At 40.4% G+C, this 18,068-nt stretch overlaps 1 protein-coding gene across 1 annotated transcript in view; it reads left to right on the plus strand.

Moving 5' to 3' along the window:
• Positions 1 to 349: 349 nt before the first annotated feature.
• The window catches only part of LOC108896238 (inactive phospholipase D5), a 51,717-nt gene continuing 33,998 nt past the window's right edge, over positions 350 to 18,068 (plus strand). Inside the window, exon 1 of the mRNA XM_018695274.2 lies at positions 350 to 839. Within this exon, the coding sequence (XP_018550790.1) occupies positions 834 to 839 (6 nt within the window). The 5' untranslated portion in view covers positions 350 to 833. The remainder of the gene's footprint in view (positions 840 to 18,068) is intronic.

Consider the following 18,068-nt stretch of genomic DNA (forward strand, 5'->3'; position numbering starts at 1 on the left):
ATGTGGACAAAAAAGCACTAACACTGAAAAGAGCAGAGGTGTGTAATGTGTGTTTTAATCACATAGAGATTAATAAAGCTAGAGCAAGGGCAGGGTAGCTTACAGTAAGGTGAGAAGAGATGTACGGATGGACAGTGAAAAAAGAGGAGAGCCGGACTGTCTATTTATTCTCTCTTCCCTGCCTCTTTCTGTGTCTGTATGGGAGAACAGAGAAATGTGAGCTTTCTATTAGATGGAGAGGGTGGGGAGATGTGGAGGGAGAGAGGGAGAGAGGGAGAGGGAGAGAGGGAGGGATGGAGAGAGAGAGTTAGAAGGAGGTGGACAAACACATGATACCGTGAGAGGAGAGGAGAAGAGGAAAATGAGACAGAGAGGAGATGGGAGGGAAAGAGGAAGGACAGGAAATCTAAAGAGAGGAGAGCAAGATAGATAGATAGATAGATAGATAGATAGATAGATAGATAGATAGATAGATAGATAGATAGATAGATTGACTTTTCTCTTAGAGTTTTCATTCATTAACAGCAGGAGAGGGTAGGAGGAGCACCACTTTCTCTCTCCAACACACACACACACACACACACACCCATCTCACGCACATACACGTGCATTTACAAACACCAACACACACACACTCTTGCTGCGGAGAGCGACGGACTCCCCTCCCCTGTGACTCCAGGGGGAGAGGGGAAGCGACAGATTTTATTGCTCACACGCACACAGACTAATCACACAATCATAGACGAGCGCACACTCTTTCTGTGTCTCTCTAATCTCACACACCCAGAAAAGCCCATGTGTTTCAGAGTGGACCAGCAACTGAGGGATGCACCATGAAGGTGAGGTCTCCTTACTATACATTTGTTTAGTTTTCATGTGTGTGTGTGTGTGTGTGTGTGTGTGTGTGTGTGTGTGTGTGTATTATTGTTTTTGGGCTGTCAGCCAAAAGCATGTTCATAAATTGGTTTCATTAATTTTTTACTGTCTTACTATGATTACTTTGACTCTATCTATCTATCTATCTATCTATCTATCTATCTATCTATCTATCTATCTATCTTCTTGCCTAATGTCTTGAACTATGAATAATTTGACCGGTGCACTGCAGATGAGAAAGTGATAATGTTTCTTATGGGAAGTGTCAGGTGTTCTGACTGTTCTTTGGCTTCACACTCAAGTGGCTTTTTAACTGTGGGAATGCATGTGTGCATGTGTCCAAAGAGGGAGTCTTGACTAGTGTAGGGATAGTGGTGTTCTTGGATATTGAGCTTTGTTCCTGAAAAGCACAGTGAGTTGTAAGGATGTGCACATTTTATTTGTTCCACTGATGTGTTTAAGAGTAGCTCAGATGTATTTTAATGTACTATATGTGCTGTATATACTTGCATGTGAGTGCATGTGAGCACTGTGCATACTCATTCAGACTTGAGTACATCTAGACTTGATCATGTGAATATTTTATTCAGTGACTGACTGTTGTACACCTGACAAACATGCCCACAGGGTGAAATTGCAGGCAACCAGCCTGTATGTAGCAACACTGTCTTAGCGCAGCATCACAGCTCCTTTAGTACCTTTAGAACCTGTGAAGTGCATCTCTGATGCTGAGCAGAGGCAGTGAGACTTTTAATGACAGATATGATCTCTCTTTTTTTCTTTTTTATGTGCTGATTTATTTGGCAATGGGAGGAAAATGGGTTCAGATCTATTCATTATGTCACTTCTACCTTTCTCTGCAAACTCCTGGACATCTCTTATTTTATTCTGAGGTTATGTTCTGGGGGCGAGGGTGTGGTAAGGATGTAATAAAAGCATTTTAATCACAGAAATCACACACTCAGGGTATGACTTTGACTATGTGAAAGGGACATATTTGCAGGACTTTCAGAAGCAGATGATGCCTTTGTTTGTCTCTGCAAACAGTTTGTATGTATGTTGGATGACGAGATTAGCCTAATGTATTTGAGCTGTACCACTGGGTGTCTATGGTATCAAATATAAACTATGAAGACAAAGGAATACATTCACCTTTGAATTTCTTTGAGTTTCATAACATTTTTTATGGATATATACATGGATACAAAGTATAACCTTTACCGCTGATGTAGGTGCATTTCCTTACATATATTACGGACATTTTTCATCAAAACACACACAGGTCTCACCTTACTGTGAACAGGTCTCACCTTACTGTGAACTGGCCAGCTCTCACTGGCTGCTTTAGAGTGAATCACTGGTCAGTGCACAATACATGACTCAGACCCATTAAGATATCAAGCAGTAAGTATTTGTGTAATCACATCTTACTGTAATTTCATCCAGTGTGTGCTATCAGATCATCACAGACAACTATAAATCAGCCCAACCTTTGCAGCTCGCTTTTCTCGTTACCATAACTCTTTATTTCCCTCTGTCTCTCCCTTTGATTCCTCTGCTCCGTTTCTGTCCCTTCCTGTCTCCTGGTCCCATCGGTCTTTCAGCCTGGGTGCACAGAGCACTTCCTGACAAGTGGGCTGCTGGGCCAAAATGGGCTGTCCAAGCCTGACCTACTACACTCTGATTGTCTATCTGAGGGGTAGGAGAGGGAAAGAAGAGGGAGATGTGGGAATGGAGAGAGGCTGAAAAAGGTGGGGTATGGAAAGAATGGGAGGGGTAAAAATCTGGCTCTGTAAGAGAGAAGAGAAGAGGATAACAGACAGAGAATAGGTGGTGTGGTAGAGAGAAAAAAAGTCTTTGGTAATTCTGCTCACAGACAGCATCAGTATGCTGGGTGGTACACAGAGGGACACACTTCCACATCAGTACACTTGCACACACACACACACACACAAACATGCATGGATGCGTGCATAACAGATCCAGAAGCCATCAGACCATGGTGCTAAAGCACCAGCAGAGAGTATAGCCTAAAACACCTGAAATGGTATCCATGGCAACCAAACTACTGGCTGCTGTGAGTTAGTCAAAAACAGTGGGACGGATCCAGAGCCAGTGCATTCACTCTATGTGATATTTCTTCAAAGATGGGTCATTCTGGCCAGAACTCACTTTTCAGAGAGGTTTGTGTAAAGTGGAGGTTAGAGTTTGGATTAGCTGAAGTTCAGAGTTGAAGCAATCTGATTCAATGCATGTAGACAGCAGAGACTATACCTCCCTCTGCTTTCATTCTCTTGCAGCTCTGTTGCCATTCTACAAGTGGTAGACCCAACTAAAAACTGCACTGTAATAATGGAAAACTAATAAGTAGTGCCTAAGAGACAAGTGATTGCTTCCTGGTGCAGATTGTGCCTCCATCTCTACATATGGCCACATTAGCACTTTACATTCAGGTATAGAAGCAAGATACCTTTTTCCACAATTGATACCTTGATATTCCAGCATAGGATTTATACCCAAAATCATGACTGCCATCAGCGAGTCTGCTTTACATTTGCACAGCTGGTTTATTTTGATACACATCCAAATGAATTTCAAATATATTAAAATATTCTCTGCGATTAAAATACTGTGACAAATTTAGAGGATTGTGCAGAAGTATGTGCTCTCTGAGAACTTACCATTGTTGACATATAACTGCATTTAACTGAATGTTGTTTGCAGTGAAAATACATGAACATGCTTATTATTGTAGGGTAGTGGCTTATGTGTAGAGTGTGCATTTGTAAGTACCGGTTATATCAGTGAATGTATGATTATAATGCACTTTCCAAAATGCATTATTCAACTGTCATTTTTTTCAATGTGCCTCACAGACTGATTCTGAAATAATTTCACTTCCTGATCCTGTCATTTAAGGACAGTGCTTAGGCTGCTACCTGTATGCTGAGTGTGTCAGAAACTTGGCTGCACTGTGGAAGAATGTCTCATGTTATCAAATAAGCTCTGCTGGAAGAAAAGGGAGAAAAAAGCTGAGAAAATGAAAATGCATTATGCCGCCAATTCCTATAGAGCTGTGGTTTGTGCTGTCGTGGCTGTCACTCTGACAGATGTCCAGAGGTTGATACTCTGTCAGGTGACATTTCAGTAGTGAGATGCAGAACAGCATGATTTATTTGTTCTGTAGTCGGTGGTGGGCAGTTGACAAACTTTGCAAAGAAAAAATTGATCAAATCAAAGTCTGACCTGCAAACACACTGAAATTAGACATTTATTTAATGCATTTTCTGCATCTCTTTTTGTAAATATTTAGATGTCTATATGAGTTTGTAGTCTGCCAGTCTGTGGTATACTCAGTTGTACAATACAGCATAGAGTTTACTTCAACCATTGTGAGCTACCAAATCCAAAACTAGAAATTGTCAAGCAAAATGTTGATATTGGTCATTTCTACAAGACTCTAGATTAACATTAGATCACAATGTTTTGGATGGCAAACATTTTATTTAATAAACTTCTTTCACAGCAGACATTTTAAGTGGCCTTGGCTGTGGAAGGTCAGACACAACTAAAATCATTAATGATGGTTCTTTTCCATGTACATTAAGAGTCCAAGTAAACTGTGACTATCCTTGTTTATATATAATACTAAGACTCTGGACCTGTATGAGTAAGATACAGTGTGGTCAGGTAAGTTCAGGGAAAATTTCTTTTAATTATTTAATATCTTGGAAAACATTGCAAAAACTGGGCCTCTAGTGTCAAAGGCTAAAGCACTGAACATTCAACCACCACCTTGACCACATTATTACTTTGTGCTGTGCCACAAAAACATCAGACTCGTCTTGTTCAGATATGTCAGTGCTCGTTTTAACTGAGTAAATCCACAGGACCCTCCTTGCACTTGCAGGCATTAGCTGATGTTCAGTTCCACAGTGAGTGACAGTGGCCCTGGATTAAAGCAATTCCTGAAAATGTCCTCAGAGATGATAAAAGAGGCAGAATTCAGTCCAGTGTCACTCTAGATCTTGTACAGAGGTTACTTCAAAGCCAGAGGAGCATGTGTCCATTTTTCCCTCAGGAAACCCAGGAAACAAACCTCAAATCTTTTTACTCATCTCATGTCCAAAAACAATTTCCATCCTCTGCATTAACAGAGGAACAGAGAAGGTCACAGCCTCTGTGTTTGTGTGTCTGTGTGTGTATAACAGCAGTGATAGCAGTCAGCATACATGCTATATGTTTCAAGTGTTGCATTGTCACTGCACCCTTGGCACTATGCGCCACCACTACTGATACAGGCTTGCCCACACACACACACACACACACACTTTCCGAAGCCCCTGATTCTAGCCCTGTCGACAGACACATTATCCGTCATCTTGTGCTCATAAGGGTTTAACCAGGCAAAACAAACGACACCTCTCAGACGTTACACATTACAAGATCTATGCTGAGAACACACAGTCTGATTTAATCAAAGCATTAATTATGGATGGACGTTTATTACACCAGATGCAGAGGAGAGGAGTGGAGAGGAGTCATTTAAGTCATTTAATAATTTGTCTTTGTCTAAATTTCTACTCCCTACACATTTTATAAATTAGTGTTTTGATGTGCATGAACTTGATAGTTTCGACACAAGGGTGAGACAGATTAAATTACACTACAATGATAATACATCAGTATAATTTTACAGTTTTATAGTTGTTGTCTGTGTGACAGATGGCACTGTTGTGAAACTGGTGGTGTGCATTTTTAACAGCTGTAAATCCTGCAACTTGGTGAAGTCTGGGATGTGCATGTCCGTGTGAGTGTTTGTCCTTGATTTTCTGTGTGCTTCGAGAACAGGCTCCTCCGCCACATTCCTCACGTCTCTGATAGTTCAGTGTTTTGTACAACAAAAGTGTAAGAGCTCATCCACTTCAGCTTCACTCTGCCGTTCTAATTAATTGTGCGATAAACAGCTAAGTTCGTTTCACTTAAATTAACTAGGGGAGGTAGAGCATGCAGTTTGTCAAAAAGATGTGCCATTATCTCGAAGAAAATGATTAATGGGAGCAGTGGGTTTACAGAAAAATCTCTGTATTTTAATATGTTTACACAGCAGCCATTTTAAACTCATCATAACATTGCTAATAACATTAACAATGGCTCTGTTGCATTCAAGTGCCACATTAGTTACTTGTCATGCAAAATATTACGGGTCTGGTACTGACAGAACTACATGGGATTCAGTCATTAGTAAAAACAAACAGACAAATGAAGAGCGTATCCTCACAAGTTGCAGCCTATGTGGAAACAAAAAAAAGGGAATATTTGTACTAAAAGATACCTTTGTAGTGCTCAAGCCTCACAGTTACAGAGCTAGAACAGTGACATTAAAATATTGACTGTGAAAATAAAATTTGGCATTGAAAACAAAACCAAAACTGAAAAAGGCAAACATTGGCATTGAAATATTGTACTGGCACTGTTCAGGCTGTTGCTGTTCAGGGCCCTGGTATTGTGCATGCTGGCTCAATGGCATGACTTACTGAGCCACAGCAACCGAACTGAGCCATCATCACAGTTAATTAGACCTCAGTTTTTGTTGCAATGAGAAGTCAAAATGTCTACGGTGGTTTATTACGGTACTATTACTTGCTTATTCACCATGACCACAAGTAACTAAGAAATTGTTACTCACATTAACGGTACTATAAAAATTTTGAGTAGTTTTCAAGAACCTGGTTTCCAGATTCGTCCTTTTACTGGTAACTTCTTAAAAAATTGTAAGGAAATAGAAAAACATTGTCTTCGTGTCCCAGGGTCAGAGCAATTTTACATGCTGTACTTTTTAATAGCCACATCTGGAAGGGGCTTAAGAGGACTGCAGATGATTTGCAGGAGATAAAGTTTTTTTGTGGCAGTGTTATTATCAGTGCAGAAAACTCTGGACTCAGTGATTTTAAAGTTAGCTCCCTGTTCTGTTGTTAACTTTGCTGCTAAACTTCTCGATGTGCCAGCTCATTATGTGAGCGTCAGCAGCCCCTGGTGTGTGCATGAGGGAAAGGAGGCCTGCAACACAGAAAGGTGACAGACTGTCAGGGCCATAGCCACAATGAAATTCCTGTCATGCACTCTGCTCAAGGTAAAAAGTAGCGTCAAGCAGAAGCAGTTGTACCAGTGTCTAACAGTACAGACTGTTCTACAACAAAGGAGAGACAAGTACCAACTGCTTCTTCAGTTGTTTATTTCTTGGTAACATTTTAATAAGCAGCCATGTTAGCTGCTCTTTAAGGTAGTGCTTTGAGCTAAATGCTAACATCAGCATGCTAACATGCTCACAAAGACAATGCTATAAAGTAATGTTAATTATATATCTGATAATATGATTAACTTTGCAGATATTTGGTCATAGAATAAAATATTGAACAAATTTCAGTTCTGACCTGATGATGGCACTGGATGAAAAGTTAATCACCAAAGTTATCACCATTCATCCTGAGGGGAACATGAATGTGTGTACCAAATCTGATGCCAGACCATTTGAAAGTTGTTGAGATATGTAATTCAAAGCCACAAATACCAGCCTCATAATGGTGGGAACCTCACAGTGGAGGAAAGGTTCAGAGGATCACCAAAGTCATTACAGTTCATCCTCTGGGGACCTTGAATGGAGATTGATCAATAGTTTCTGAGATACATCAGTCTGTAACCAATCAACTGCCCAACCAGCTGACATTACTGTCTACAAATCTGTCATCATCAGAGGAACTAAACAGTGATGGTGGTTTTACATGGAAATGGTCTGGTTCTTAATCTGATGCTGCGACATAATCAGTTGAAGAGGCATTTGGAGCATCTCTTTTCACTCACACACACGTCAACATAGGTTGACAGGCTGACAGCACTACACAAACACATATAAGCCACTCACACCAGGACCAATAAACACTCACACATGCTGTTCCTGTCAACTGACACATTGTCAAGGAGCTGCTGCTGGGTTTTAATTTGTGTCAAAAGCAACACACATTTATATCTTTATTGTAATAGCATGCACACACAGGGAGGCACCCAAAGTACAAAAGCACAGACAAAAAGAAAACTGCTGTAACTGCTGTAAAAGTTGTACATTGTGAAAAGTTGTAGGGGCTACAAGTCTCTGTAAAAGGTCATCGGTGGAGAGCTGTTGATCAGCTGTATTTTAGCTGCACTGCAGATATTGTTCCGAAGCCCCTTCTGGAGAGCAGTTCATCTCCCTGTCCCCGAGGCGATAACTTTATTCGCCTATAAAAAAACGACTCTGACTTTGATGCAGGAAAAAAAGGCAAAGAGTTCTGGTACTGAATTAAGTTTGATCAACTGACTTGTGCTGGGTATGTTTGTTTTCATGTGTATTTGTGAATTCAACTGTTTGGAGATGATACAGAAATCTTTCTCATCAACTTCCACAAACAAATCAGTCTCTTAAAATTCAAATATGAGACATGTTGGTTTGATCTTTGATTAGCTGATATCCTGTTTTTAAAACTGATGGTAATGTCCTCAAATGGAACCCAGTCAAATTAAATTAAACAAGAGGGGACATAGAGCTGATTGTCAATCGATTCATGACAGTCTCCCTCTCCTGCTCTCTCTCTGTCTTTCCTTGTTTCCTGCCATCATGGTAATTTAGCCGAGGCCTGTGGCTTGTCAAGGGATCAAGCCCAAGCAGCTCTACTGGCAGAGCTTTAATGAAACGCTTTTGGCTCACTGAAGATGTGTGTGCTCGAGTGGGTGTGTGTGATGTGTGTATGTGTGTGTTTGGAGGGGGAGGTACTCTTTAAACCACCCTCTCTTGTCTATATACACCAGCTGAGGCAGTGTAATTGAACATCCTGCTGATTCCACCACAAACACATGGATACACTCACGGACACACACACACACACACTTGTGTTGGTGGTGTCGTGAACAGCAGCAATAGGATACAGTTGCTATTATGGATATACAGAAGAGAGAGAGAGCAGTGGCAGGAAATGCCACTGGATGGTCGGAAGTGTGGAGAAAAATGCAGGGGTCTGCAAAAACATCTACTTTTTAGTAAGATGAGAACGCTTTGGTAGCTGTAGTACTGTAGTCAACAAAAAGCACATATCTCATGTGTCGCTACACCAGCAGCAGCATATTGTAAGAGTGACAGTTCTGCTAATTAAATAGAGAAATTGTAAAGGAGGAGGGTTGAAATCTGGGCGTAGAGGATTGGCAGTGTTTGCAGGTGTTAATGGTTTTTTTTTTTTTGTGCCTGTGTGTATGTGTGTGTGTGTGGTGGAGGTAATGAGATGGAGAGAATGTACTCTGCAGAATAATTATAATAATAATAATGCTAATAATAATGGCAATAAACTTTATACTTAAAGAACTTTTCTTAACAGAACTACAATGCGCTCTCCAGAGTAAATGGAAAAAAGAAAAACAGGCCAGAAGTAATAGCAGGTGGAATAAAAAGACACAGAGACAATTAAATACTGTGAAAAGAGGATAAATGGTAAAAGTTGAGAGATAAAAACAGTTTAAAAATATTTAAATTAAGGAATGTGTGTTTTGTGGGGGTGGTGGTGCAGATGAGATGGAGAGCTGACACTCCAGAAAACTACTAATACAGCTACTATATCATACTATAACATACAGTAAATGAAACAGCATGTATCTCAAGAAATATAGATTACCTGTAGTCCAATTTAATTTAAGAAAAACAAGTCCTACAGATGATCAGTTTCAAGTGTGCTAATGAAGGCAAGTACAAAAACAACTGTTGCTTACAAAGTGGCTATAGTCAAGATTTTTATAATAACAAATTTAAATAGCAATGTGAAAGCTGTGTGACAGTTGGTTCACCCACTTTCTTGGCTGAAGCAGGCAGCTGTTTCACTGCCTCCCATCTCCTCTTAGATGCAGGAAAAACAGATAAAATAAAGATGATGCAGTTCGGCTTTACTTAAACTCTACTCTGAGCGGTTCAGACTCCAAAAGGGACAAAAGAAGAAAAGACGATAAACTCCTGACACATATTTTCCTTTTTCTTACTGCTGAACCAGCAAAAGCTGAAAAAACGTTCTTGCTGTGCATATATCAAAATACATAGCGTGTCAGAGCTGACAAAAGCATGGTGTGGCTTAGACAATGCATGCAGTTCTGTTGTGTGTCTTATACGACCAAGTGCTCACAGCTTTAAGACTGGACAGAGAAGAAGGCTTGGACAGGGTTGACTGGATGGATGGACTGGGGGTTGACTGAGCAGGTTAACAATGGGCTCATATCTCATCATGGTCAGCAGGGTTCTCATGTCCTTTTAATGGGACTGTAATTGACATATTGATTTTGAGAGCACAGCTGGGATCAATGGGCACAGCTGTTTTGCAAGGGAGGGAGACATGAAGAGAGAGAGTAGATGGAGTGCATGATAGTGTCTGAGATATGGTTGTAAAGACTGTAAAAGGGATAGCAATGACATTTAACAAATTATCAGCACACGATGTGAAGCAGAATTCCAGGGTATCTACAGCTGGGATGCTAACAGGCACAGTCTTATGTACTCAGAGTTACAAAAGATGGTACATAACTAATGGTCATTGTTCACACAGACATCTTCAAGCTCCTGGTGCATAGAAGTAAGCTGAAATAATGAAGGTACAAGGAGTTCTTGTGATAATAGCCTTGCTCAGATTTGATGGCAAAGTAAAGGTCACTCCGAGTCTGTGTGGGTCTGCTCTGCAAAAGCCTATTGTAACACAAGGTGAATAAAATGTCATCATTTGAGTTTTAAAGAGTCAGTTCAGCTAAACCAGAAAGAGGCATATTTTCCTCACGCAGTCCCAGTGGTGGTGAGTGTTGCCCTGGAGTGCAGGGCATAAGGAAAAGCATAATACCTTAATAGTCAATTTAAGACATATAAAATAAGGGAAATGGTGCAAAGAGTCAAAGAAATTATTAAGTATTTGATACAATAGTGCAGTAGTCTGCTTTACTTTGGATCACTGGTGACAGGAATGAGGACCTAAATACAGAAACCAAGACTCCACTGGTCAAATAACATGATGTTTACAAAGTTCAGAGGTCAAACAAACAGATTTCCAATTGGGCAGTGGGCAAGCAGTCAGATCAGACAAACTATATGAACGAGGCGTGTCAGCAGTTAGCTTCCTGTCCTGGTGTTAACTCTGCCACTAAACTTCTGCAAGAGCTGATGTGCCAGCTCATCACTGTGGGCATCAGTGTCCCTGATGACACAGAAAGCTGACAGACTGTCAGGGCCGTACACACAATGAAATAATGAAATTCCTATCATGCACTCTGCTCAAGGTAAAAAAAAAAAAAAAAAAAAGTTGTGTCAAGCAAAAGCAAATGTTTTAGTGTCTAATAGTACAGACTGTTCTGCAGTAAAGGACAGATAAGTGACAGGTGCCTCCAGTTATTTTTATTTATTTTATTTCATGGTAACAGATTAGGAGGCTGCAGCCATGCTAACAGCACTGTGAGGCTGTGCACAGCAGTGCTTTGAGCTAAATGCTAACATCAGCATACTGTCATGCTCACAAGGACAAGGTTATCATGCTGATGTTTAGCAGGTATAAGGTTTACCATAGTGTAGTGTGTTAGCATGTTAACATTTACTACAGTCTGTTGTCAATTTATTAGGAACAGGCTAAAACTAAAGCAGTCCAGTAAAACAGTCCTGCGGTAATTCCTACCTTCATGAAGGTTTCATGTTCATGATCATTTTGGAGGATGTGGCATGTGGTGCTGTTGAACAGTGAAGGTAGACTAAACCTCTTTGTATTATGTCATACAATTCAACAGCATCAGAAATTAATGTTTCCAAAATGATCATACGGTTGAATCAACACCTTTGACGCAGTTTCAACAAAAACTGGACTGCTGTATTAGACTGACTTAGTTTTAGTCACAGGTGTTCCTAATAAACTGACAATTGAGTATATACTTGCACTAATAATGTCTGCATGGAAATTCATCCAAAAGCTTTTGAGATATTTCAGTCAGAATCAGGACACAAACACAGGGGAATGGTTGAAATGCTACACCTGAGAACAGTTCAGGACAGAATATTACTACTGATAAATGCCTTTTCTGACTCCAGAAGTGGAATCTACACCTTCTATTATGTCTCATCATATCCATTTAACCACTGTTGTTGCTTTCTGGCTGAAACTTGGTTGCTTGCTACAGAGGGCCCCTCAAAATACTACAGTATTTTACCGAATTTGCTTTGTCCCTGCCCTCAAATCTCTGTCATTTTAACACAGGTTCTTGAAACCTTCACACTGTGGCACAAGAACAAACACACAAACACAGAATTGCCTCTACCGTGTCTTAAAAAGGTGATAACACATAAATGTACACTGAGTAAAAACCCTGCAGGCTGTATTTCTTTCTTCACAGAGGATTTAAGAATCAATAGGAGTCTGGTTTTCATGAGACCAGCTGCCTATAACTTGGCAATTCATCATCTTGTCATGTTTTAATCCCTCCTTCCCCTCTTTGTCTCAGACCTCTGTCTGTCTTCCTCACATGCACAAACACTTTCAGCTTTTTAGGACTGTACATCACACTTTGCAGGTCAGCTTTAAGGCCAGTGCTGGCGTTTGTCTTCAGAGGTGGACACTGACCTCTCTCTTAAGTCAGTTACTGAAAAGGTCAGGATAAATGTCAGCCAAAAGCTACAGTGAGGGAAGGGCAAACTGTACTGCCTCACCTGACTGGCCATCAAAAGGTGATGTATAGGTGGCTATCTTGGATGTTTGAATGTTAGTAGAAGTGCTACTAAAAAAAAAAAACAATATGTTATCTGAAAGTTTTCCCAGTACTGCCCTTTCATTTAAAAAGTTGAAAAAATTCCAAATGAGAGCCTTAGTAGAATTTCTGATTTATATTGTCACTGTCACCTTTTGTTCATTTAGATAAATGTCAGTTCTAAGTAGGCCATCACTGAGTTTCTAAATCACTTATCACTCCCATTGAACAACCATTAATCAGTCCTGACTGGCTGGGGCACACAGGTGTCCACATCCAACCAGGGCCTGCAGATGCATTCTCACTAGATCACAGAAACCAATTAGTTCTAGTGTTCTCTTGATAGAAAGGTGCATCAGTCACAGTCCCTGTTGTTGTGCCTGTCGGTCCTTCAGACATTGATATCTCTCTGGTCCAAACTGACTGTCGGCTAGGATACACTCTGCGACCAGTGTGCTGCAATCAAAATCATAAATTCTGTTTTTTATCGCTACAGAGAGTTTCCCTGCACAAATCACACACATAAGCTACACAGCTTCTGAGTCTCAGCCTCCCTTGTCAAAACATGACATAGTAGATTAAACCAGGTGATTGACAACTTCAGCAGACCTCTGAACAATCCAATATGGTAACCTTCAGTGCCGACGCTATCTATTCTTCGATTCCCTGGAACAGTAGAATAGATCTAGGGTGCAGACAGAGAGGTAAAATGAACAGACTGAGAGATGGGAGCACAGTTCCCAGCTGAGCAGGAATTGAGGATTTTTTTTTTACAGAGTGGAGGTGTGATGGGGTGCATGACTGTCAGAGTAAATCTGGGAGAGACTGAAGCTGGTGGGATTGTTTAGTTCCCAACTCGCTCGTCCCCCGACTGCCTGGAGAAGTGATGGATGGCCTCACCCTCCGCTTTTACAGAGGAATAGAGCCAGAAGCAATTCAATTTAGCACAACTTTATTTATAAGCCTCAGAGGCACAAGAACATAGGGATGAAATAGGTTCATACTATGCCAAAAGTCATTTTATTTATAAAGTAATGTCACATAAATTAAATCAAGGGACACAAAACAAATGTATAAAGTGTGAAATATACACATAAACATGTAGACTCTATTCGTTACTCTCACAGCATTTGGTTTCAGCCACAGGAGGCAGATGTTTAGAGCAAAAAAAAACAAAGGGCTTTAAAAGTCCTCTGTACACTACCACACAAATAATGTCAGCAACCAGCTGGTGATCATAGTCTAGTATTTGGCAGCTAAAGAACCACAGGTTTCCCACAGGAGTTAGTGGAGACCAAAACAGATTTGATTTCTAATGCTGCTACAAATGTTCACAATCTCAATTTGATTAGGTATTTCCAAATTTAATACACAGAAATTAAGTTATTTGTTCGCAGCACCACTGGAAAATCATTCTTCTTTCCCTGGACATTCAACTGTCAAGGACCACAAGAAAATTCTAGATCACACCCTTGCCCTGTGTGTGTACCTGTCTTAATAATGGATGATGTTCCCGCTGTATTGATTGGATATCGTATGGGTTCAGACTGAAAGTGAAAAAGACAGGCATTAAGCCAAACACTGTTTCTGTTAGCAAGAGGTTTTAAATAGATATGCCTGTGTAAAAACAGACAGAAGATAAATTGGAGAAAAGTGAAAAATAGTGTCACTTTATTTTTACATACATTTACCATGAGTGAGTCTTAAAGAACTATATAAAGAAAGTATAATGGCACCATTGGCCTTAGACCATCAGAGCATGTATAGAGCTCCCAAAGAAAAGCTACGGGAAACAAAGGAATCTTTGGTTAAGTTTAGTCCATAATAAAAATCCCATTATCCATTTTTATGCCTTATAAGCAGTAGGCCATCTGGACCCATGAGTGCATCACAGTGGTTTCTAATGCAAGATCAAAAAGTGTCAAAAAACTATGACACAGTGTATAATTAACATAAAGCAAAGCAGAGTAATAATAAAAGCATAATGAAGAGACATGTGACATATTACAGAAAATCTTTGATAAATAAGTGAAAGAGCATAACAAATGCAGATGTCTCTGTACAGGGATGAAATGAAATGAATCACATGTTACAGCCTTCACAATCGCCAGATCTCAACCCAGTGGGAGATTGTAGACTTCTTTGTCAGACAGTGATCTCCAGTAACATCATTAAAGCTCCAAATGAGGAAACATGTAGAGGAATGATACTCATCCCCTCAGTGGAGTTCAGAGACTTGGATGACGAGCATTGATGCTGTTCCGGAGGCTCATGGTGACCCAACACTTTATGGTTTTTCATTAAATTTGTCAACCATTTGTCCCACTTACTCGTGAAGCATAGAGTAATATACACTGGCCTGCAAGAAACAGCATAGTAGCTGAGTCCTAGACCTCTGAATTATTGCTCACTTCTGATTTTTTAGGTGGTTCTGCCAAGACCCAACCTGGAACCAGGTCCTGGGATTAGCTCCTTAGACCTGAGTGAATACAGCCAGACAGCTGTCTCCCTCTAACAGCTAACTGCCTCCTTGCTCTGGTTTCATATTCAGCATAAAGGCATGAAAGTGGTATTGACCTTCTCATCCAAATCTCAGCACTCAGCAAATTAGAACATTTCACAAAATGTCAGACATTATAAAATAACATTGATGGGATGGGTATGTCATGATCTACTGATTGGTTGAGTCAAAACAAAGCACCATAAGCCCACCTCCCAGAAATTGGCCAAAAATAACAGAATGGGGCATTTTTAAACGTGACATTAAATGTGCTCGGTTTGCCTTGTTACTTCACAGTGGAAGTACAGTAGCAGTCACTTTTACTGTCAACATGAGATAATGTTTCATGGAATTACACTGCTGACATTGTTATATATACAAGTACAATATATATTTATAACTTACATCTCGTTGGTCAAGTGAATTAGGCTACATAGGTTTCTAGGAACAGTTCCTGCTCCACAGTCATCAACACAAAAGTGAGCAGATCCATAAATGCACAAGACATGACAGAACTGTCAAACAGACTGATAGTGGAAAATCATCAAAGACATGTAGCCCTGGGCTTCCAGCCATTACAAACCAAGTGCCAAGAATCTGGTCATCCATTCCTTCCTTTTATTTGACCAGTGGCGTCAAGCTGAGATGATCACTACTTTTTCAAATTAACCAGAGATGGAAAAAGGGCCCTCTGCCAACCAGCTACTGCACTCTGTAAGTCAAAGTCAACTGGACTTGCTTTGTAGTTTTGAAGACATTTCCTATTCATCCAAACACTTAGTCCTCAGTTGTTCCACATGTTAAACTCTTGTCTAGTTTTGATGCATGTCCAGTTGGCCTTTGTCTTACTGTCCTGGATGACTGATAATCTTAATAAACATTGCGCTCTCTCTCTGTTAAGGTGAGCCCTGTGTTATTATGAAGTCACATCCTTATAAAGCTGCTGTGATTATGCATGAGTAAGGGCAGAATTGTTTGACTGTTCATTCGACTGGCAGAGCACTTGGAGCCCTGGGTTCACTCAGGAGACCTGTACAGACACTGAGCTGAACTAAGAGCGCAGGGGTTTCTCTGGAGAGGAGCACTCAGTGTCACTTTCCATAAGGCAGGAGCAGGTAGTGGCCCAAAGGTGATAAGCTATGACAGCATGAATGCAGTCAGCTCTTAGTATTTCTTAGTATCAAAGTAGTTCTAGTGGTTTTTTGAAGTGATGATGCAGACTAATCCTGGCTAACAAAGGACTGTGATAAGGAGGATCAGAAGACACCAGTTTGAAAAATCAAGTCTAGCAAGCAACAGCAACAACAAATCAAACAGTCTTTGGTGACATATGGAGCTGGAGTCAGGGCAGGTGGCAGCAGATGACCATCTTGCTCTCTGTAGACAATATACTGCTGTCATGAAGCAATGGAGCTCTGAAGGAAAGCTCAGAGGGAGAATTATTCTCTTCAGAATGAAATGCTTGGTCCAAACTAGTCAAAGTCATAACAGACATTACCTGTGCAAAACATACTCAAGGTGATCAAATCCCAAACACTCAGAACACTTTTTACAGATCACAGTAAGAAGCTGTAAAATAACATCCAAACAAACTGCACTCCAAATCCAGACAGTGTCTGAAATCCTCCTATTCACTATGTTGTACACAACATCACTACACTGCCCTCAAACACTCCACAATGGAAAGAAAAAAGTACTCCATTATCAATCCCACAATGCAGTGCTCCACATTTTTACATGCGAAAATTGTTGTTGTGCGTCTCTAGTAGCATTCTCCGAATTCTTAAGTTAATGTTCACTTTTAAGTAAATCATTGAGTGTCCATAACACAGGGACTTGTGAATGAGTGAACAAGGGGGTCATTTTGGACACAGTCTCAATTTACAGACTGTGCAGACATTAGTTCTTGGCTAGCTAGCAACAAATAAACCTCAGCTCATTCAGTAATTTCCAGTCTCTCCCTTTTCCCCTTCTCTCTGTGCGCAGATTCGTAAAGCCCCAGGAAAAGTGTGAATATTTTGCTCAACTTGAAACATTTTCAGTTAGAATTTGTGCTGCCTGTGATCTAATCTCTCTGTTGACCTTGTGTACCGTCACATCACTTGATGGATCACACTATACTGTGATGTTCATCATGAATATACGGTTAAATGGTCTATAGTAGGGCATGCTCACACTTCACACTCAGCTTATAAGTGTTACAACAACACAAACTGTACATAACACATATACTTCCTCATATACTGTATACTGTGCATATAAAAAAGATTAGACACGCAGAAATTCACAAATGCATTTTCTACTGTGCATCAATGTCATTACAAAGTCTCTTGTCAGTCTGCGTTACGTTCTGCCTCTATCACCTGTGTGCATACTCAGCCTTTCTTTTGACCAATATGTTCTTTCTGTATTCTTTCTGTATTCTGTTGCTCAGTCTATCATTTTGAATCCCTACATCTTGCATACATGTAAACATTTTGGCCATCTCCGCACTAAAAGCCTTGGAATCGGAGTCAAAATCCTTTAACATCCCTTCAACCTCCATTTCAGTTTCGATGAATTTCCCTTGGACCATACAGTCCTCACAGCCTGGAGTAAAACCTTGTTTTGACCTTGATCACAGACAGTAAAAAGGACTTATGACACCAGATGAAAAAGACGAGTGTCTTTTGACCCATTCCAGCCTAAATCTACCTGCCTGAATCAAATATATAATCACTCAGCTCTGTGTCAGAACAGCACCTCTTCATGTAATGACCACACAGTGGCACAGACAGACAGGGTCTAGGAGCTGACAATAGAGTGACAAAGAGTTTTATAGACGTCAGAAAACTGGCTTAGGATCAAAACCTCTCAAAATCTCCCCACAAAAGTGGTTACTTGAAAATACCTGAGGCTGGTGAAGCAAGTTTAT

The sequence above is a fragment of the Lates calcarifer genome, linkage group LG16_LG22 (assembly GCF_001640805.2).
Source record: "Lates calcarifer isolate ASB-BC8 linkage group LG16_LG22, TLL_Latcal_v3, whole genome shotgun sequence".
Classification (NCBI taxonomy): domain Eukaryota; kingdom Metazoa; phylum Chordata; class Actinopteri; family Centropomidae; genus Lates; species Lates calcarifer.